At 38.7% G+C, this 22682-nt stretch overlaps 1 protein-coding gene across 1 annotated transcript in view; it reads right to left on the bottom strand.

Annotated features, from left to right (window-relative positions):
• The window catches only part of SPAG16 (sperm associated antigen 16), a 410847-nt gene that overhangs the window by 115437 nt on the left and 272728 nt on the right, over positions 1-22682 (bottom strand). Inside the window, 1 exon segment of the mRNA XM_087731487.1 lies at positions 6974-7039. Coding sequence (XP_087587613.1) covers positions 6974-7039 — 66 coding nt within the window.

A 22682-nucleotide genomic window follows, 5' to 3' on the forward strand; every position in this document is an offset into this window, starting at 1 on the left:
CTTTCCAAGGGCTAATCTGACCTAAAACATACACGTTTTTTAAAGCTACTCAGAAACAAATTACGTTAAAGCTAGTTAAAAATGATGCCACAATTTCTCTTCTTTTAAAGTTGTCTAAAATCCAAATGTCTATGCATTATCCCCAAACTTCTATCATGAAGAGTTGAGACAAAGCTTCATCATATGCAAAGATTTAAACGAGAGCAAAATCTGATTAAAAGCTTCAACTAGAAAAGTTAAATATTTCATTTACTGCTGGTTCAAAACTTCTCTGCCTACATCTGGATTGTCTCCATTTCTCAGAAGCATTACAGTCTGGCTGTGTAACAAACAGCCACCTTTCTCATTTCTCTCGGAGCAGTGCTTCCCAGTGACACATCATGGTGTCCCACTCGGGGTGGGGGACAGCAGGACATCCTAAAGCACAAGTTTTAATTAATGTAAGAAATTAAAAGGGGCCAGGTATACTGCATACCTCCAAAAGGAAATATTCAGTTTTCCAGATTCAAAATTCTCCAGATTTAAAATATTCACAGAATGTTTAATAATATGCTATAAATACAGTCTGAAATTTGAGTAAATGTACGTTTAGTTAGCAGTGAAATATGAAGTTAGCAGGTCAATTCTCTTGTTCATTTAGTAACAATATAAATGAACATTAGCCAGAGCATGAATGAATGAGACACTATGATGGCAGGCACCTGCCCTGCTTCCTACCTTCCTTGCGTAGATGTTTCCCATCTATACCATCTCCATGTAGTCCACTTCTGGAGCACAGAAGTTTCAGTGATCATGACCAGAAGTTTTCAGCCATCATGGTATACGCAGCTCTCTCCCAAGGAAAAGCAGCTGTCCCTCAGTTACTTCACTTTATAATTAGAGAGTCCAGGTACTAGCAGACACCACATTAACGTGAGGTATGTCTTGCACTCACAGCACCAAGACCATGTAGAACTACTGGTATCCAGCAAAGAGACATGCCGCAAAGAGGGGACTTGAAAGGATTGACCGGGTGGGAATGCAATACCTCTTACAGAACACGAGGCCTTAAGGTAATATCTGCAGACAGGCAGATATCCATCTTGTAACGCTGAGTGACAGAAAAGGCTGAAAGTGATGTCTCTACAAATATCATTATTGGGAAAAAAGTACATTCCTTTTTTTCCATCGCAAAGCAAGAAAAGAGAACACAAGGCAGTGGCTTTCTCAGAAATGATCGATATTGCAGTAAGACTCTTTGCTTTCCATTTCTTGATGGGTTTGAAATACTTTCCCAGAACCTACCATCAGGAAGAAGAACAAAATAAGGTCTTCTCAAATCTAAGCTTTTGCGTGTTTGTTTGGGTGAATGTTATAGGATATTTTGGGATTTACTGAGAGTACCTGCATGGTGACAACAGAGAGCACCAAAAAAAAAAAAAAAAAAAAATCAACCCTGTGGTAAATGAAAGAAAGATCTAAACCCTGAGGCTGAAGGAGAGAGGTCCTGTGGCAGAATGAGCTAACCTCACCTCTCATAACACAAAGCGTCGAACGCTTAAAACAAAAGGTGAATCTTCTTGACCTGTGATTATTTTCAGAGTTAGCAATCTTGACAGGACTAGGTTTAAAATCTCAAACAAATAAATTACACTGTGGAGAACAGAAAGGCTGGTTAATTCCAAGTTTCTGAAGGTAACTTAGGCCTTGATTAAACAAACTTCAAGACTAACAGAATTTTTTTTTTTTCCCCAGAAGAAATTATAACTGGGAAATTGATCCAAAAATAGTCCAGGAAGCCAGATTTCTTCCAAACTAAGACAGCGAAGGAACTGCATTTTGCCTGATTTAGAAGTGCAGAGGTAAAGTCCAGGGGCAGTCAGTGCATTTAAACACTGACACTAAAGATTTCTCGGTCACCATCATCTGCTAGGCATGAAACAAAAAAGTATTCTTCTCTGTCATTGACTTATTGAGGTGTATGGCACCTATTACTAAGTTTTTCTTTGCAAACGATCTCTGATAAGAAACTAGAAACGGTGATGGGGAACGGAATGACACAAACAAGGTGCGACATTTAAAAATCAGGTTCAGATTTTTTTCAGTCCCATTGAAGCACCTTTGCTAAAAGACTGTCTCTTTTCTCAGGGGACAGAAATACAGCACCTTGGGAGAGCCACCCCCACACAAACCAACGCGTCCTTGGCCGCCTGAACACAGCCAGATAAGCACACACATATTGGAGCTCCCTCACAGAAAGATCTGGAGGAATTTTTTTACTTCCAGGCTATCTGGTAGGGATATTCTTAATTGTTTATCCAGGCTTCCATATTAAGACTCTGATATCGGAGTTGGACAGCAAGAATATTTAAACTGATGAAAATAAAGACAGATCTACCCGATTCTTCTAGAGTGGTTTCAGAACATCTTATCTGGTCTACACATAATGCATAAAACAGGCACATACTTGTTAAGTGTCGGTGTCTGTGAATACCAATAGCATCAGAGATGATGGGAAGTACTTAAGCAGTATGCCTGGCCAAGGGAAGAGAGCATTCCAAAAAAAATTACTTCCAACAATAGGGAATAACATGAATATTTCAGAGAATGGATGTGGAAGTGGATTCTAGCAGTTTTCTAAGAGTTTCACTGTTATCAGAAAGAGCTTTTTGCCAACAAGTGAAATGAGAGTATTTTGATGCCACTTTTGTTCTTTGCCATGACACAGAGACAGAATAGATTGATTTTTTTACCTCTAACAATGTTTGATGGCCTGAAAATGGTTAATTAATGATACTAAAATCTGTATTTAAAATGTAATTCAGTTCTGTAATTATATTTCTTATGCATGGAGACAGAAATAAACTAGAGGAAGAACCTATTAGTCCTTTTGCATGTATAATTGAACATGTTTGATATTACTAGGTAACCTTTGTAAGTAACTGGCTTTGAGTTTATGCACAGAGGTGAACACTTTGAATACATAAATAACAATAAGAGCAGATAGGTTTTTGATTTTGTATTCTGTTCTTTTCTTGTTTGTGTCTGTTAGATGCAGTCAGACATCCCTGGCTTTATTTGGCCATCCATAGAAACATCTGAAAGATCTGACTTTTGCATCATTTGGGTGCAGTAATGAATAAGAACTGACATCAAATATCAATATTATTGGCCCAGCTAAATGGTAGCTGACATCCAACTGGACTGCTGAAGAGGTAAACAAAATTCAAATTTTGTTTTTGTTTAAAAACTGTCTGACATTATTTGTCCTTCAGTAAATCAATGGAAGAATGACCTAAATGCTGTTTGCATTTTGGCTTGCGGAGGTAATATCGGGCAGTTGGTATCAAGCATGTTTTTTATAGTCTTTTACGTTTTCCTAATATAAACTGTAATTCCACAAAGACTTTTTTTTTTTTAAGGAAACTTGGTAGCCTCTGTAATGATTTCTTAACCTGTAGACATCATACAAACACAACATGGCAGATACAGACAAACACAGGTGAATGACAATCATACTCTTATTTGAACACAAACATATATATACATGCACATAAGGGAGCAAATTTTGTTCCACTTTAAATTCATAATGATTCAACCAAGCATCCATAGTCCATATAATCCATATACTTGATTACCATAGGTGATTTGCCAAGCTGGGAAAATGCTGTGCAAAGTATGCACAAAACTAATTTCAAATGCTATTTAGGCCATACTTAGATTTTATATTACACACCAACATTCAAGAAGAGATCACCATTCCTTGTATGAATTCTACCGTATGAAATGGCATTGTTTTCCCCTAGCTCTTGATCAAAAATATGTATTAATGTAAAAATGTTAGTGGTTTGATTTTTCATCTTCGCATGAATTATGCAAATGCGTAATAGCCTCTCCATAATTATCCACAAGACACAAGGAGAGGTCCAGGGCTGACTGGGACTTCCCTGCCTTAATGTCCAGATGTAGGCAATTTGGGGCTCCCTCCACCACCTTTTGCCCACCATGAGCCTACATTTGCGAAGTTGTATGGAATCCAACAATTAAGCGGGGTCACCTCAAATCCCAGTAACATTCAAAAACTGTGGAATTTACTTTGCCTCTTAGGTGCAGTCTCACTTGGGTTTCCCCAGAGCGGGTCTTTGCTTTCCCACGTAAGGTATGTCCACAGGTATCTTTTACTGCACTCAGAGCCTTTGAAGTGAACTGGAGCACACACAGTAGCCTCTAAAAAAACACCCTTACAAGCACATACACATGCTTCTACTCAAAGGCTTATCTCTCAGTGGAAAAGAAACATCTGAAACATTTTTCTCTACAAAGTTAGTTGTGTTACAGGGACGTGGGAGTAAAAGGGGCAGTAACATTAACTTTTAGGAGGAAAGATGCATTTTTCTACGTCTTCAATTCAAAAGCAGCTATATGGATTTTGCTCAAATTTTCTCCATCATTCCACAGACAGAGAACCAACTTGGAAAACCACAGAATTTATACACTGCTGAAAGCGTTATCTTTTAAGTCCTGACATAACCACAACTACAGAAGTTAGAGCAGAGTATCTATCAGGGCAATGTGACTACCTGCCAGATTCTCCAGAGAGCTCGTGTCCCAGCAAGGCGGCCTCCAACAAATGGCCACGTTTCAGGTGCCAAACTGGCAGTTATGTTCTGTAGAAAAATTGCTAATTATGGACTCTGAACACTATTAAGAGTTCTGGCTTTAAACCGGCCCACTTAACAAAAAACTATTAACTACAGTTTCAGAAGCATGGTATAGTAAATAACTCAGATTTAATCAGTTTCACAGAGTTTAATGAGGATTTATTCAATCTGTATTAATGTATTTTTTTTCTTCCTTCTTCCTCATACAATACTTTTCCCCTAAAACAGCCGTTAATTTTTAGACACACTGCCTGGATGGCTCTCTGATCTAGCAGAAAATCTGTTCTGTATTTTCGTTACAGGACATTGTGTAATTAGAATTTCATGTTCTTTCAAAACTCCTTTGAGCACCAAGCAGCCTGAGACATGACTATCACAGGCCCACAGAAGTGACTTAGGAGTCTACTTAAACTGACCTATATCCTAAGCAGAAAAAGGAGTGGATCTCTTGGGATCTTTCACCATTACAGCACTGCACTCACAGAGTCCAACCCTATAGACAAGACTTCGGACAAAGCATGAGAACTGCAGACCCATGACATTAGGATAGGAAAAAAAATATTAAAAAAAAAAAACAATCCAGGTAGGAGTCTGTCAGCAATCAGCCTTCTGTTTGGCCATTTCAGACTTAAGAAACCAGACTTTTCCAACAAATCTTTGCCTCGCTGCAAAGCTTCTTTGGCCAGGTCCAACCATTAAGCTTTCTGTTGGCCACTCTGGAAGTGATGTTGTGCACCTTTGTCCAAACAGTCCAAGATCAATCTCCAAAATCTTTTGCATGAAAGCATTGTTGAAAATATTAATGTGTCTATAAAAACCTTTTTTCCTCATAAAACAAAACAAAAAAGTCACTTAAAACACCTTAATCAGCTTGCTTAGGGTGGAATATTTTAGTTTCTTAGTGGGCAAGCAGTAAAGGGTAAGAAAACAGTTCACTGGTGCTGTAGTTGGTTGAAATACAGCCCTTGCTTTGCCAGCCAACCAATGTGACAACTGTAACTTGTACAGCTCAGGACTAACTACTAAGTGTTTTCAGCAGTTTTCCAGTACATACAGAGTTAATTTATATAACTGCAATTACAGCTTCTGAAATTATATTCCTCACTCAGTTTAATCAATGCTGCACTAGATGTTTCCATTTTTACTAATTCAATCATTGAGAATGTCAACCAATGATTTTAGTCTAGAGTTTAATGCCAACTATAATATTCTTTATCAAAATAACCTGCTTATCTGGAATATTATCAGCACACAGTCTTTAAGCTTCCTGTTAATCATTATAGGTCACATTAGAGCATGATGCTTTTTGCAAATACTCGCGTTAAAGACAGTGCTGTAGTATTGCTATAGTATTTCCCTCACAATTCTTGCTACTGTTAAATATTCTGTGTTCCACACCACCATGTTTCAAAATACTGAGAGGCAGGTTGTGCCTGTCAAATAGATAGATACACGCATGCGGCCAAGAAAGAATTAAGATGCCTTGGGAATTCCTATTCCCCTCCTTGACATAAGCTTATCCCACACTTCCTGCTACGTCAACCCCTAGGGTTTGCCCTATAGGCACATAGGGTTGACATAAGCAGTTGGGAAAGCAGTAGCTGATACTGAACACGAGGAGAATATTCAGGATCTCCTATAGTAAAAACTAGCACCTTGCTCTGCTTGTAATAAAAGTGGCAGTGAGAGCACAGGGAGCAGGAACACCGTTGAGATATTTTCCAGGAAAGATGGTCCCTGAGAGAAAAGAGTGCAAGTGGTAGCAGAAACCAGCACATGCCTCACAACTTCCACACCAGTTTTAAAGTGCGGTGTGGCCAGGAGAGCTAGAGGAACCATACATCATAAATGTTTTGATCATTTCAGAATATTTCACATCACCTCAAAAAAACGTTTTGGAAAAATTACTTCCCTTCCAAAGTTAACAGGCATTCAGATCACAGTCTGTCACCAATCCCAACCAAAACGATGCATTTTAGACAACGACTATAAAATTAACCATCCAGGAAAAAAACTAACAGCGAACTTCATTTAAGTAAAGTAACTAAATGATCATGACAAAGGAGAATAGCTTAGATATCATGCACTGATCAAAGGAGAAAGGAGGTAGGCGCAAGGAAGGGGCAGCTTTATTGTCACAGTCTCTGGGACTCGACTCTGGCTGGCAGGTGTGTGCCACACTGAACTGCTCTAGAAGTCATTACTAACACTGAATTCAGTTGCAGAGGTATCTATTTCACCAAAGTGCATGATACTATTTACCAGAACAAGGAACATGACGATTAAAAAAAAAAAAAAAAAAAAAAAAAAGAAAATTCGTACGGAGAACTTACCTTCATGTTGGATGTAGCATGATTACAGGAATGCAGGTGACCATAGAACGTGTAAACACGGAGACCCTAGGAATTCAACATAAAAAGAAAGCAATTAAATAAGTTATAGTGATAGAAATTATTCCATACCCTTGTAAATAGAAATAAATAGAAAGACCTTGATTTTATGGCTGTGTGCAAACCAAGGCACTTTGTGTGCTAAAAAACAGCTCCTGGTTGCTAGAAGAAGAACACATTTCTCACAAATACTAAGGATATATATCCTTACTTCACATAATAGCTAGCAGAAAAGGCACGTTCAAATACGACAAAAAAGCCGTCTCCCTTGACAGAGGGTTTGAATTAGAAGGTGTAATCACTGCTTCCAAAAGACTGAGCTCTTGCTCTTAGGCAGTGATTCAGCACGTCTCTCCATATTCCACACACACCATTAAAGTCTTCCTTAAGGAATCACAAGCACAAAATCAAAATTAATTATCTTTTGTCATCTTCCACATTAGGCCGTAAGTGACCTACATAGTGCAGTAACATATGTCAGATGTCATCACTGATACCTGACTTGTTCTCCCAGTGCAGGAGACATCCAACCACAGTATCTCCTGCTAAAAAAACTGAAGTCCTCAAGATGGGAAGACAGAGGTATTAAAAATAGATGCACTTCTCTGCTTTCATAAAAATCACTGCTTTCACGGGTAACATTAACAAAAACAGTTTCTATTAAAAGTGAAACCCAGCTTTGAACAGTGTAGTCATATCCTGAAGAACAAGTTTTCACTCTAAGAAAACATTAATAATAAATGACAATAAATGACACTGGAATCAAAAGACAACTTGTTGCATTCTTCTGGAGAGAAGAAAAACCCCAAACCAAGATCTGAAATTCCTCTACTCATCCTAGTAGTCCTTCATTGTACTTATTCCAGCTTGAATCAGTCTCTCGGGAGCAGGGGTAACATAGGTTAATCATACCTCTGTCATGCTTTTAGAGTTTATACCATCAGCTTAATTCCATTTTTATTTTCCCAATCTGGGGAAAAAAAAAATCACCGCTCCTCTGACGTAAGATATTTGACTTCTCTTTTTCACTGACAAAACATCCTACATTTTTCTCATCAGCATGCTTTATCATGAAGAATGCATGCTTTATCATGAGAATATCAGTATATTCTCACTGTTTGCAACAAGTCCTTTCAAGAAAGTAGTTAATGAGGTTTGACCACAAAGTAGTTCTGGAGGGACACTACTTGATAGTACCCTGTAGTTCATATTACATCTCTGAACCATTTAGGAGAACTCAGTCCAACAAAACAGCAGTTAAAGGGGATTAGATTGCTCTTGTAAATATCTCGGGGGTTAAGAGCAAAGAGGGAAAAGAGCTATTGAAGCTGAAGAGCAGTGTTGATGCAGGAACATATGGGTATTCATTATCTGCAGATAAATTTCAGTTGGAAATTAGAAGACAGTTCTCAAACAGTGAGATATGAAAACTCGCTCCAAGTAGCGGGGATAAAAAATTCTCATTAATTTTAAGAAGCTGCTTGAGAAGTCTGAAAATAAGTGACCTCCTCCTGCATGTGATCTTTTGCCTGAACTTGGAGACCAAGGAGACTCTTTCCAGTCTTGTTCATATGGCACTAGAATACAAATTTCTGATGAAGTCCAGCATTTAATGCTTCGCGGAATTCCTTTTGTTTAAAAAATGTCACCAAAAAAAGGCAGCAGGCTACTCTGGCAAGTGCCATTTTGTATCTTATTGTATTTTTCATTTACCTTTCTGTCTGGAAGTAGTCTCTGCTTCAAGGCTGCATATGCTATTGAGATCAAACTAGGAAATTAGTATTATTCCCATGGAAGGATTGCAAGAAAACATATCAAGAAAAAAAAGGCTCTGGGCTATTAGAAGCAATCCACTATCTCTAAAGATCAAGCACGCCATCCACTTTAAGCATAAAAACGCTGCCAGAGCACAGTTCTTGAGTCCTCCACAGTTTTCAACAGACTCAGAGAGGGAAAAAGTGCTGAAAAACCCCCACCCAAAAAACTTGTATATTTACATGATTCCTAAATAATAAAATATGAACCAATAAATCCTGATGAAAAGAAAATTTAAGTAATTATTATCCAATTACGAATTCACTGTTGGAATAGCAATGTGATTACACAAAATTCCCATGATATTGACAGACAAATTAAACCTGATAAAGATGACATAATAGGAGACAAAGATAACCAAACACATATGAGCAGCCTAGCAAGAAAAAATTTCAAGGACATAAAATCTACCTTGTGTCCTAGCAGCAGTATCAATTGTACCCAGACCATGGTAACAACCCAAATGTTGGTACATGTTTTGCATGCAAAAAATAGCCCTTGTAAAATAACTGCTGTTGCTCAGCAGGGCACAGTATTTACCCTCAGACACTCTCGAATACCAATATATACACAGTAACCTTTCCACAAATGCAGAAAAAGCATGTTATCACAAACCAAAAAAAAAAAACAAACCACAGATGCCATGCCACAAAATGGATGTGAACTTTCTGATTTCCCTTCCATAAGTCAGTTCAGTATAAACCATCTGAAAAAGATTTTAATAATAGTAATAATAATAATAAAAGCTAGACAAAGGCAATGGTTCTGTAAAGTGTTTCTCAATACTATTGCTGAAACTTAATTTCCAAAGTGCCACTTTATTTTTATTCAATGCACAGCTGGTGTTTCCTTTACCAACACCAGGAAATCTGAGTTTTGCAGACATAGATGCCATAAAAATAAAACTGGAAAGCTTACTATTTAGCTGTAATGTTCCAGCAAAATCAAACAGTAATAAATATTCTCTGGATCAGAGCGCATGTTAAGATAGCACTGACCTTTCAGCATCAAGAGCTCAGCAGTAAGTTAATGATACCCCTTTTGCACATGCATTCTGCTTTTCTGTCTTTCTTTAATTATAAAATAATCTACTATAACACCACCAGGACCCCTGCTTCATTCAATGTGGAACTGAACCAGGTGTGAACAGGGTGTCCAAGCCCCAGGCTTAATCTCCCTTCGAGCAAAGTCTGGAGCACCTCTTCTTCAGAGGAATTTCACTGGAGTGCCTTGCAAATTGGTCCTTGGCTTACTAACAGCTTCTTGTCATCCAGGAACCAGCTGTATGCTCCTGCCATTTAACTGAATTTCTTTAAGGTTCAAGATGAGCAGGGGCAAACAGCTGAGACTTGTATCACAAGGAAAAGAGCAGAGGAAAAAGGAGGAGCTTGTCTTAATGTTAGGGGAGTTGTCAGTTAGGGAAAATTACGCTCCTTTGCTGCTACTTTCTAGGTCTCACTGACCATTACCCCACTGACAGAGATAACGTTATCACAAATCAAGAGTAGGAGAAACAAAATATCAGAGCAGAACTCTGCATCTGTAAAAAGGCCCATTTTTTCCACATTTAACCCATGAGGTCTATCCAGTCTCTTTGCATATGACACCCTAGAAGCATAAAGGGCAGTAAATTATGGAGTAAATTATTATTGTTAACTGAGTCATCAAGTCTTGATTGAAATATTAATGGAGCAAATGTCAGTTCTAGTCACTCCTTGAGCTACTGCCCAATTACATTAATAACCATACATTCTTCTTTTGCAGAAAATACACAGATAATAGCAACGTTCAAAGAAAACAAAATATGAAGTGTTCTGCATTGTTGGTTTTTTTTTTTTTTAAATGATTATTCACACATGCACACACACATATAATCTTCCATTTTGAAACCCAGAAATTAACATTAGAATCAGTGGTTAGAAACACCATGGCATTATGTTATGGAGCCTATCAACCCCTCAGCTTCCACTGAGTACAGACATTAATTGCCTGCCTTGGACTGGAGCTATCTAAAAGACTTCAGCTAGAGAAAACATTTCTTTTTTTAAAATGCAATCCAGTACTGTAGAAAAGCAGCCTGACCTTTGCAGCTATGGATCTGTGAACAGTAATCCTGCTGCAAAAGTAGTTAAACAAGGAACCTAAATTTAAATGATTTTTTGTTCTTACTTTCACAGGATAAAAGCCCAAGATATCAGAATCAATAGTGAAATTCTGCTGTACATCCTCCCTATTGTGTCCATATAGATATACAAATACCAGGGCAAGATAAGACAGGCTGAAGACAATCATAATTAATATACTACAGCTTCTTTGCATCTGTAGAATTAAGTTCAACCATTAACTATGTAACACAGCAGCTGAATCTTCCTATACTTATTTCAATTACCAGTTTAGCAGCAACAACAAAAAATCCCCAAACCTAACAAGCACCTCTGGAGAAAACACACAGCCAAAAACTGTTGAGCATTGTTTTAAAACTACTCATGTTTTTTAAACTCTGCTGTTTTGATTATTTTTTCTGGATTTTGAATGCCCTGCTATACATGAAAGCCTGACATGAACAAACTACTTTGACAAGTTCAAAAATCAAGATAACATATCCATTAGATCAAGCTGAGTGTAATGTACTAGGTGCGATACGTAATTATCTTTATTAGTTCAACATGATATGAGCTTGTAGATAACAACATCTGAGTATGAGATTTATCTAAACAGTGTTCAGATAAGAGATGTATTTGAAACTTCTTGGTTCATTTAGAAATTAACTCAAAGAAATATGTTCATTCAAAAGGACTGAACTAAGAGAAGTGTTCAAACCATGAAGCACTCAACAGTGGAGCCATTCACCTCATTCTCTTTATTAAAAACCAACAAAACCTCCCAACAGTTTTTCATGAAAGGTTTAATTTTATTCAGGGGAAAAAAAAACAGTATCTTGAATGAAACTTCTGATCTTATATAGGTAAATTTTTTCCAGAAAGCCAAATAATCTAATGCTTAGGAAGCTCACTTCACCAGACTTGAACTTTTCCTAAAACAAGGGTCATGTTAAATGTATTGTGATTACTGGCTATTGACTCCCTAGGGAAGGTCGAACCGTTCTCTCAATCTCCCTTGCTGAATAGGGCCAAAGGCTTCCCTTTCTACAACAAAGTGCAAAATTAAAAGCGTGACTCTTATTCAACTCCTTGCCTTATTCATGACATGGCCTGTCTGCCTGGTATACCTGCGCTTTGCATCAGCAAGGCGCTAGCAAACTCTGAAGGAAACGTGTGACGTATCCAGCAGAACGGCGGGCTCTGAAGTCACTCGCACTGCAGGGGAATCGCCGGCATTGTTGCCTTGAAGTAGGTGCACTGGAAACATCAAAAGGGATCTGGATCTCTTTATTAGAGCACAAGCTCTAATTATAACAAGGTAATTTTTAAAAGCGAGAAAACTTGTTTTCATGGGATATGACAGGTAAACACAAAAACTGGAGAGAATAGTCTAAAAGCACCTACCCTCTCTACCTTCGCAAGATGGCTCCTTTCTTTTAGTCTCTCCTTTCAGCCCAGCCCGTAATAACACACTTCAGCAATCTCCTGCATCACACGAAGTCCGTGCGTGCCCCCCTCAAGGCCAGCCCAGCTGCTCGCAGCAAGAGCCGCTCTCCTCTCCATCTGCCCCATCCTGTCTCATCCAGAGGGCACCGCTCAAACCAAGGCAAAAACACATCCACCTCCCAGCTACTCTCTCAGAGGCTTTTACGAGCACATGACATACAGTATCTGTACAGCAAGCAGTGAACAACTTTGGAAAACAATTCTACTATCTGTCGCCACAGGTTTTACTCGATAAACTCAAGCACATAACCTTCAGCATGGAGTTTGCTCCTGTTCTCCTGGCTTGGAATAGACCCTGGGGGAAAAATCACGTGGAGAAGACTGTTTCTTGATATTAGATCAAAAGTAAGGCCAGGGCATTACTTAGATGTTTTGTAATCCGGTATATGGGGAAAAAAATTAACTTGCAATAGTCATTTGTGTGCCTTATTATACAAGGATTCACAGAGGCAGGCATGTACACTAAAGCTGAAGTACATCAGCTGTTGGGCTCTTTGCTATTATGGTGATATCCCTTTCTCAGCCAGTCTTTTTTTTTAAAAAAACTTTATTCACTACATCTTCCTAAAGAAGCAAAAGAGAATTTTGAGTATCTTTAAAATGCATGAACTTATATAACAATTTTCATACTGTGAAACATTAAAAACTTGAGAAACAGCATTTTTCTAAAGCTGGTAGATAATAGAAACTAGAAATAGAGATCTGCCTGCCAGCTAAGCCAAACGCCATGGTTTTCATCACAGACCACCCTTCCTTTCACTTCAGAGTTAGTAACGCCTGCTATTAAAAACACGGAAAAAACTAAAGTAACCTTGCTCTGGGACACTCCTGAATTATCTCATTTTTCTGCGTCTGAACTTTCACTTGAACGTAGCATTAATATGTCTTTTGCACTGAACATGCAGTCCTATTCATTTTTCTTAATTGGGAGGAAAAGTATGTTTCTAGGCCAAGACCTTGTATGCTAAATCTGTTCAAAGTGAACCTCTAAGGCTCTCCTAAAAAACACTAAAAACAGGAGTTTATAGTAGAAATGCTGACAGATTATATTCTTGCCAGCATAATATAACCTGACTCTAAGATAAATGTTTCATGAATTAAGAAAGCTGAAAAAAGCTCCTCTGTTCAGCTTTGTTCTTGAGATGAAAGCGAATTATCTTTTTGTCTTCTACTGACACTTGGATTGTTGTACTGCAGTCTGTGGAAACCTGTAACCACAGGCAGTATTTAAACAGACATGACCGTGTGAGACTCTCTCCTCATTAAACTCCTATAAGAGACATCATACTTCTAACTATATAAGGAGGAAAAAAGGTTTTATAGCAAGCAGATACCTTCCTGTACCTGCTTCTGTGAGGAGAGAGAACAGTCATCTCTACTTGGAGAGATCACACACAAGCACAGTTCCACCTGCACGGCCATGACAGACCAGCCAGGGAGGAGGAGGGAGAAATTTCTTTGCTGCACCCATCATTCCTTTAAAAGAAAATAAATAAATTTTAAAAAGTCCCTCAAAGATATTGAAATTATTTCACTAAAACCAGACCTGTATATTATTCCCCTGGTTGATATTGGCAGACGGCTTCAGTAACAGAAGCTACTGCATCTTAATAAGGATTCATAAGGCAGGTGAACATACATCACCCTGTCAGCACGAAAAAAGCCGAATTCAGTACTTGCATTCCTCCAATCCAACGTAACTCGTGGAGTTTAAATGTTCCAGCGAGGGAAGGATCAGTGGTGCAAAAGCAGGGATGGCCAGGGAAATCCCGTATGCTGAAGCCCATTAACTGCAGACTTCTCAGCATGGGATACGGCCTTTTCCCCCACAGAATTAGGCAGCTCATTTTTATCGTAACTAGAGTTTACTTTAAATTAACTTGGAATTCCAATACTTTGCAAAACATACCAACTGTTTTCAGAAGAGTAATGTGCGAATGACAGAAACTTAGTAGGACTGTCTAACATTAAACATGATGAGCTCTATTGCTTTAATGTAAAAAAGATCAGAAAGATTAATTATAAATGAGCAGAAGTTGCTGGTGGAATATAACTGGAAAAGTTATGAGTGCAGTGAAAGCACAGAAAAGAAATATAAAAGAATTTCTGTTGGCTTTGAAAATGAAATTACATGAAAGCAGAATAAAACAATGAATGCATAATTTAATTATATATGAGAAAAAGTGAGAGGGCTACACGGGAAACCCTTTCTTCCTTCCCACTTTTAAAGGTAGAGGGCTTGAAATTTAAGTTTCATGCTTGGAAGGTTTTTACTTTTCCTCTGTTCAGAAGTGAACAGCATCTGGCCTGCAAGAAAGCTACAAAAGGCATGAGAAGCTGTTCAGTGGTATATAGTTCAGCTTCTGCACACATACAGCTTCTACATCTGAATCTACCACTCCTGTGCATTGTCTTCAGTGTCTGCACTCAAGAATTGTGTTTTTTCACCTGCTAATCCGATTCTGCTCCTGTGACAAAAGTCCTAAGAAAGCAACAACTGAGCAAAGCAACATGATGCACTATCTTCTGATCTTATCTGAAGATGAGAAGCTGAGTATCAGTCTGAAGGAGTTTAGTGCTCTTAAAACCTCAAGATCAATTTTGGCCCAAATGCCAAACTGTTGCCTTATGTGAATTCGTATTAGAACACTGGTTATTTTTCCTAACAAAAGAAAGGAAAAACTAAGCGTTTTTAACTGAAAAAGACAGTATAGAGGCAAAAGCAGGTACATACACAACTATGATTATTAAATAAGACAAATGAGGTAGCCCAAAAGTTTAAAAAAAAGGAAAGGAAAGAAAAAGCTGAAGAATTTCTTCCCTTCAAAGAGTCAGTATAAATCAAGAGTAAGCCAATAAGATCAAAGTTATTACTTGTCTGAGAGCCATTTGGAGAGTGTTTACTTCTATTGGTATAAATGAATTTGTAAGCGTCCTGCATTCACACTGTGAACTTTATTCTGGCAGTCATTACGCATCAAATGCATCTCATCCAAATTTAAAATGGCAGATGCACAGAGAAAAATACCAAAATGATAAAAAACAAAAAAGGGCAAACTTAACAGAACATGTCTGCAGTTCTCCTTTGTTAACCTGCAGCTGCGGAATAGCACTCTTGAAGTCAGGTTCTCCTTTGATCTCTGTTTTCTCCATTAACCGAGAGGAAGGGATTGCCTAGTTCCCCAGTAGGGGTCTTGGCAGAGAAACCAGGAGCTGAACGGAAATGGAAAGCACATCACTTGCTTACCATGATCTGGTTTTCCCAACTACTGCCACTTTGGGAGTAACAGTATTGCTGACCTGAGGGACTGAGATCAGAGAAAAGAATCCAGACTATTTGGTTAGAAACAGTGAAGGAGTTATTCACTGGAAAAAAAAGTCACTGAAATAAAAAAAGAAAAAAAAGAAAAAAGGGAAAAAAAAAAAAAAAAGAAGAAAAATGAACAGTTTCATTTAGAAAGTATTTGGATTTCATGATTTGGAAAAAAAAACGTATCACCAGTGGAAGAGGAGAAAACACTGAAATCAGCTCTTACAAACACACTGTGCATGGATTCTGTACACCAGATCCTGCATACACTGTCTACATATTCCCAGTGATAGGAGAAAAAAGGGATTGTAAATGCCTATCAAAAATATTCCTAATCTTGTGCAATTTCAAGTTCAGAATTTTGTGAGTATTCAAAGTCAAATTCACATCGATATTTTCGGAAGTGAGGTTTTCTAGAGAAAAAAGAAAGTAAAGCAGGAAGGTCTGGGTAGTGATGGAAATAGTTATATTTTTTAGTAAGTCTGCTGGATGTCTAAGTTTTATTTAGCATTCAAAGCACAAATACTTAATTACTATCTCAGTATCTCAATAATACGATGGTTAACTTCCATTACATTTAGGAACAGGCAAACTTTGTCTCATAAACTTGCATGCTTTATATGTTATGGGCCTTGCATACTTTTGGCCTCTTGTTTAGTTGAAACACAGATATCGTGTGAAAAGGCATCATCCTTTTTGTCATTGCCTTACCCTACCACAAGGATGTATCACAAAATGAAACAGATCTGGGGCCTACTGAAGCTAACGACAAAATTATTTCCAGTTTCACTCACAGAATAAGGATACTTGGCAATGCCTTTGCTAGAAAAAAACATCCACCTGATGTCAAGTTTCATTCATATGAAATTCCCTATGTCAATAAGCATGCTTATGCTCAGAACAAAAAGATGTGGAAATACATCCTTTCGCCTTCCGTCATACAAAGCATTCCCGTTGGAAGTACCTTGGATTACCAATATTACTCTTTCACCATAGCACCGCTCCCATTAGAAACCTGTATTCAGTCTCGGTGGGAAAGGAATTAGGCAAAACATTGATTTTACAAGTCCCACCTGCTTTATAGAGTTTATTGATCATTTCACAGAAAAATTATTTTAATCATTAAAAATGCACTCTAGTGGTTTAGCTTTGTTAAGCTTATTAATATTTCCCAATAAACTTAATGACTTAAATGAAATAGGAACAAATCTATTTTTTAATCCATCAATACTGGCACTGTGTCTGGTGACAGGACTTACAGGACTACAGAGTATGCAACTATTTATGTCACCTTCAAAGAAGCACATGTAGAGAGCTGAAACCAGAAATTCTTTATGGGGAATATCCCATAACAAGTATCGTAAGAAGTTATAAATACATACATGCATATCTACATAAATACATAGTCATTCATTTGCAAGAAGGTAAGTCAAATAATAAAAATATTGAAAAAAAAATTATTCCAAAGCAATACGAACACTTTCCCCAAAATGTGTTTTTCTGGTGCTAACAAGGTTATTGGGGGCAGGGGGGATAAAAACATTGGCATCTGAGAAGCAAGAGCTCTTCATCTGTTTTAGCACCGTTTTCCCAAGATGCTCGCATCACGGCAGAAGATTGTAGAGATACTGAAGAGAAGTGAAACTCCTGGAAGCCTTTTCAGAGACCTCTTGGTAAAATTACAGCATGATTACATTACCTCTTAAATTAAAAAAAGTTTCTTACAAAGTTCAGCCTAGCTGTCAGAGTTGCCAGGATTAGATCTGGGACCAAATGTATTATGACTAAGCTCAACACTGTATAAATACTAGATCCATTATTCAAACAGCTCACAGGACACCACAAGCTTGACTTTACATTAACAAAAACTCCCCATGAAATATCTTTCCTGGGATTTTTCCCTAGTAAGGGTTGTGGCATGGGCCCCTATCTGAGCAGAAAGAAAATGTTTTACATTTTACATACAGCAGGTTCCCATTAAAGGAGTTTCATCACGTATGTAGCCTCAGACAAAAGAATTCGGGTTTTGTGAGTTATTAATGGCAGTCTGCTCTGTAATTGTCAGTGAAATAATCTCATTGACACATACAAGTTAGGAAATAGAGGTCTCATTAACAAAGCCTCTAGCCTTTATTAGATCATATAAATAACCAAGAGAGCCTGCAAAAGATCGATTACAGCCTTTAAACGTTTACAGAATCAGTGTTTAATTAAGACAATTTTAATATGCAAATCAAGCCTAATTATCATCATTTGTTAATGTTAGTCTGCCTGGGCTCTAAACAGCTTCAGATGCAAATATGGTAACAGTATCATATTTTTGCTGCTTTTTTTTTCCTAGGAAGAACTGCAGAGGAAACAATCACGTTGTGCTACCAGTACGTACGAAGGCTTTCAAAACTGCATTTCCATTTACCATTTTGAGATGAAGGTCAAAAAAGTGCTCAGCGTAGCATAAAATCTAGCTAAAATGTTATGCATTTCTTCACCCACTATTTTGTAGAGTGCTTTAATTAATGTATTTCCTTCAAAGTAAGTAACCCCTCCGGGAGCTTCTTTTGATGAAAATCTGCCCTTGTTCAATGCAGTGATTGAATAGATAGGTTTCTAACACAGACCATTGTCACTCAGAAGCTGATATTGAGACTTTTTTTTCTTCCTACCTCCTCCGCCTCGGGAATGGCAGGTAACCCTCCTATGCTGAGAAGCCACAGCATTACGGCAAAGCCCCTGGAAATTAAAGTGTGAGGCAAACAAGAGAAGAACACAGCCTTCGGCAGCCGGGGAGGAATACAAAGCAGCAGGGGAGAAAACAAATGTCTGTGTTCTGACTCTTGAAGAAGTAAAATTAAAGCCTCGAAACCCCCACGAATTTCTTTTGGGAAAAAGGGTGGGGCCGCTGCAACACAATCCTGGTAAAAATCCTTCCCTTCTCCCGACACCGCTGCGCTCCTGCCGCCATGATGAGCTGCACAGATTAAAATGAAGAACGAGAACCACTCGCCATGGGGTGGTATTGATTTGCCGTTGAATGCTTACACATTGACAGTGGGGGAAATATGAAATGTTTCTGTGTGCAACATTTTACAACACAGAAGGTCACTTCTTTATTTTTCTTTGCCATTATGTTTTCTTTCCTCATATTCCCAACGCTTTGGACCCTGTAGCTGCCAAGCCCTCAGCTGGTTGAGGGTAAAAGAAAAGCTTTATACTTTTACTTATTCTGTAATATATTTGGTATTTCTAAGTAAATGAAGTCCTCATAGAGGAAAGAAAAAAAGGACATGCAGTTACAATAGGCAATGAGTCTTTCAAGACAGAATGAATAAAAATGTAATAATCAGAGTAGAAATAAAATATAAGAAACAACTTGAAAAGCCCCCAATTCAAGTGGGAGCAGAGAGGCTTTTACCCGCTGTCTTGACTGACTAGTGGCTGAAAGGACCTCGTACAGGAGCTGCACTTGGGTACAGCACAGAGCCACGGCTGGGTAGAGATCTGTCAGGCGATCACTTCCCAGCTCTTTTTTGAAAGGTCCCCTGGAGACAGCCGTGGAGAATGGGGTGCCTTCAATACAGCCTGCGCACGCCACTGCCGACACAGCAAGTCCACACAGAGGCTGAGCTAGGCTAGGAGACGAATTTGGGCTAGGAGACAAACCCCTATATAGCAACAGCACTGAACACTTGTGAACCTGCACGCAATGAAGGATCGAGCTACAGAATACGAAGCTGTTGAAGGGGCTGCTGAGGCAGCTGGCAGGCGCTGAAGCTGGATTTATAGCGTGTTCCCACCCAGAGCTGTGCGCAAAGGCACGGGGTTTCTCCACAGACTAATAACGACTGTGGGAGCTGCTATCATTTCTGGGTGAATATCTGAACCTGAGGAAACCACAGGAGTTTGAACTAACCATATATGGAAGGGAGCACCTACGAAGTTTAGTTTTCTAAAGCTCTCTATTAACTGTAATGAAAAATGTTGGCACTTCCCTGCTTATTCTTCATTAGATAAAATGGCCGGGATTTTGAGAGAGCCTGTGGAAGCTTGAATCTCAGTGGAACTTTGTCTAACGAGTGAAACAAGTACATTTTCAGGAAATACCTGCAAACCCAAGGGCAGGGAAGAAAGACTGGAAAATAAATGCAAACTAGGGCATGTCTAAGGAGGCTTACTGGAGAAGTTTCGTGTTCAGACACAGTACACATAGAGTTACACCACTGAGCCACACCACCATGACTAGGACAGGGAAGGAAAGAACGGAAGAGTACTTCAGAAGTCCCGTGCATTCAGTCCTTTACCGTGGCGCTGCAATGCTGCGTTGGCTGGTTTTGCCCAGCTGATGTTTTCCTACAAGGGGAAGTCAACAGCGCTGATGCACTTCATACAGACAGCAAACTGAGAGCAAAGGAAAGCGAAATGACCAAGACAATGCCCGAGCCGCTAATTCGCAGCCGAGGGTTCACAGTCATTTTCCAGCTCACCTCCACGCTACTTACTAACCTTGGACAAGAGACAGTCCTTTCTACCCCAGCTGAAACCTCCCAGGCCTTGGGAAGTGCTGTGCTCCAGTATACCTGCTCCAGCTTCCCATCCAGTCGCACACAAAACCAGCTACTTCTGAGGAAGATTCTCTTATGGAGCAGGTGGTTATGCTGTCCATAAATATTATTTCATGTTCTCAAGTCTAAACTTGCTATCCATATTAAAAATATATGAAATACATTTTATGTTTGACACATTGTGTGGTCTCATGCATACAAATGTCCATTCACTTTTGTATCCTGCTAAAGTCTTGGCCTTAGTGTCTAAAGCCTGCCTGCAGCTCCAGTGATGGAAAGTTAAAAACATTCCCAAACTCCCTCCTATGTTTCTGAGTGTTGTCATGTGCACTCAGCAAGATGAAAGAGTACCTGAGTTGGACACAGATCTGATAACTTCCTAAGATATACAGATACATCTCAGAAAGCAGATATTACTGTCAAAAACCAAAGAGTTTTAAAAATTAATTCCAAAAAAAACTGTCTGCATTAGACACGCACATCAACAATCCTGCTCCATAAGCAACGTTCAGGCATCTACCAAATTAAATGATACTTCTTATGTAGTGATATTCTTAGTGTTCAATCATTTGAACATCCAAATTTCAAGAGCATTGTTATAAGAACTGTCATAAATAAAAAGTACTACTTACACAGCATTTTACACACTGGAACAGACTGAGCCTCTGTTGAAGTCTTACTCTCCAATAAGAATGGAATTGGTGCCCATTTTACAATATGGAGAAAAGGAAGTACGCTGGCAAACATGGCTGAAAGCTGCGGGAGGAATCCTGACATTATGTTTAAGCAGAGCAGGGCAAAACAAAATTTCATTCCATGTCTCAGATACAGTGAGCACTCAGCATGACTCTTGGCCTATTACATATGTTTTGCAGGTCAAAATTTTCAACCACATGATTTTGCATACAACTAAAAGTTTGTCTTTTCAGAAGACACCATTATACTTTTTTTTAAATGAGAAATGACTGCCGTTTTATTTTGTTTTTAAAAATGCTTTCAGTGTGATTTGATTATAAAGCCCCAACAAAAACACTGTTTTCTTTTTTGCTTATTCTCCTTTCCTGTCTCCGTCATCACTAGGGACAGTGTAAGTAGTTATTCCTAGATCTGAGAAGTACAGCTCTTTCATTAATTTTATTGGTTTTGTAATTTCTCAGTTTAAGCCAGATCTTTCCTGATTATTGAGAGCAAGACAAGAAAGGATTATTTTTTTTTTAATTTAGAAAAAAATATGCATTTAACAAAAAGAAGCTCAAAAGGAAAACACATGAAGCGCTTTAAATGCAAATGACCTGTAACTTGCATTCCATTTCAGCACATTTTCAAATGAAATTTTAAAATCTCAATCAAAGCACTTTGGTTTTGTTTGCAGCTAACTCTGCCGGGCTTGCGTCCTTCTCACCCTGATTCCCTGCAGGGAATTAGCAGGAAGCAGGATGCCCTGGGCTCCCCCTCCAGCCAGCGGAGGCTCCACAGCAGCACAGGCTGGCCCGTGTTTGCGATCCCTCATGTGGCAGGGCTGTGCCCTTTGTGCGAGCCGTGCTGCTGTACAGCAGGGTCACTGCAATGACATGGCAGAGGTAGAGTCTGAGCTCAAAAATAAATTCATGCCCTTGCACGTCTTCAAGCCACACGCAGAGCGCCTCTTATCCACAGTAAGAATATATGGCCGGAATAGCCTCTCAGGTCTCATCAGGATGTATATCTACCCACTGTACAAGACAAGATGGCACAAGAAGCATTGCACTATGAAATATCACGTTATGTTCATTTTCTCTTCAGTGAACTGAACTGCAAATAAATGACTCAGAAACCAGCGTGAAATGAGGACATATCACCAACGGGGTTTTATAAACACTATTTGTTGGAAGAAGTAACTCTCTTAACAATATATGACCCATGACTAATTTCAGGGGGTCAAGGTGATCTTTGCCCTCCTCTGTGTAGAGTATTATTCTTCTCTAAAGAAGTTCAGAGGTTAATGAATAAAGTGTCAGCAAAGAAGAAATGAGACTAAGCAAGAAAATGCTCGTTCTTGGGCTCTGCTATAAATAATGCTCTCATTAAAATTCTGCCTTGGAAGAAAGGCAAGTCCATTAGTCTAGGAGCTAATTTTTACTGGCTTCTTAGATGTATGCATATTAAAAATTCAGCTTTTATAATTGCCAGCCATCAACCACCTAGTCAGTGCTGTTCTTGGAGTTTTTAATTATTTACTTCATTTGCATAGACACTCCAATTTATGATCAACCATTTAGTTATCAAGGGACAGTTTTAGTAATTCCCCCTTTACATTTTTATTTATTCCTTTTGTATCCCTAGCAGGAATGCTGAGAGGGCCTTGCCCGAGTTGTGCGGCA

Source organism: Nipponia nippon, unplaced genomic scaffold, assembly GCF_047370975.1.
Source record: "Nipponia nippon isolate SJK-2023a ecotype South Korea unplaced genomic scaffold, ASM4737097v1 scaffold_5, whole genome shotgun sequence".
Taxonomy (NCBI): domain Eukaryota; kingdom Metazoa; phylum Chordata; class Aves; order Pelecaniformes; family Threskiornithidae; genus Nipponia; species Nipponia nippon.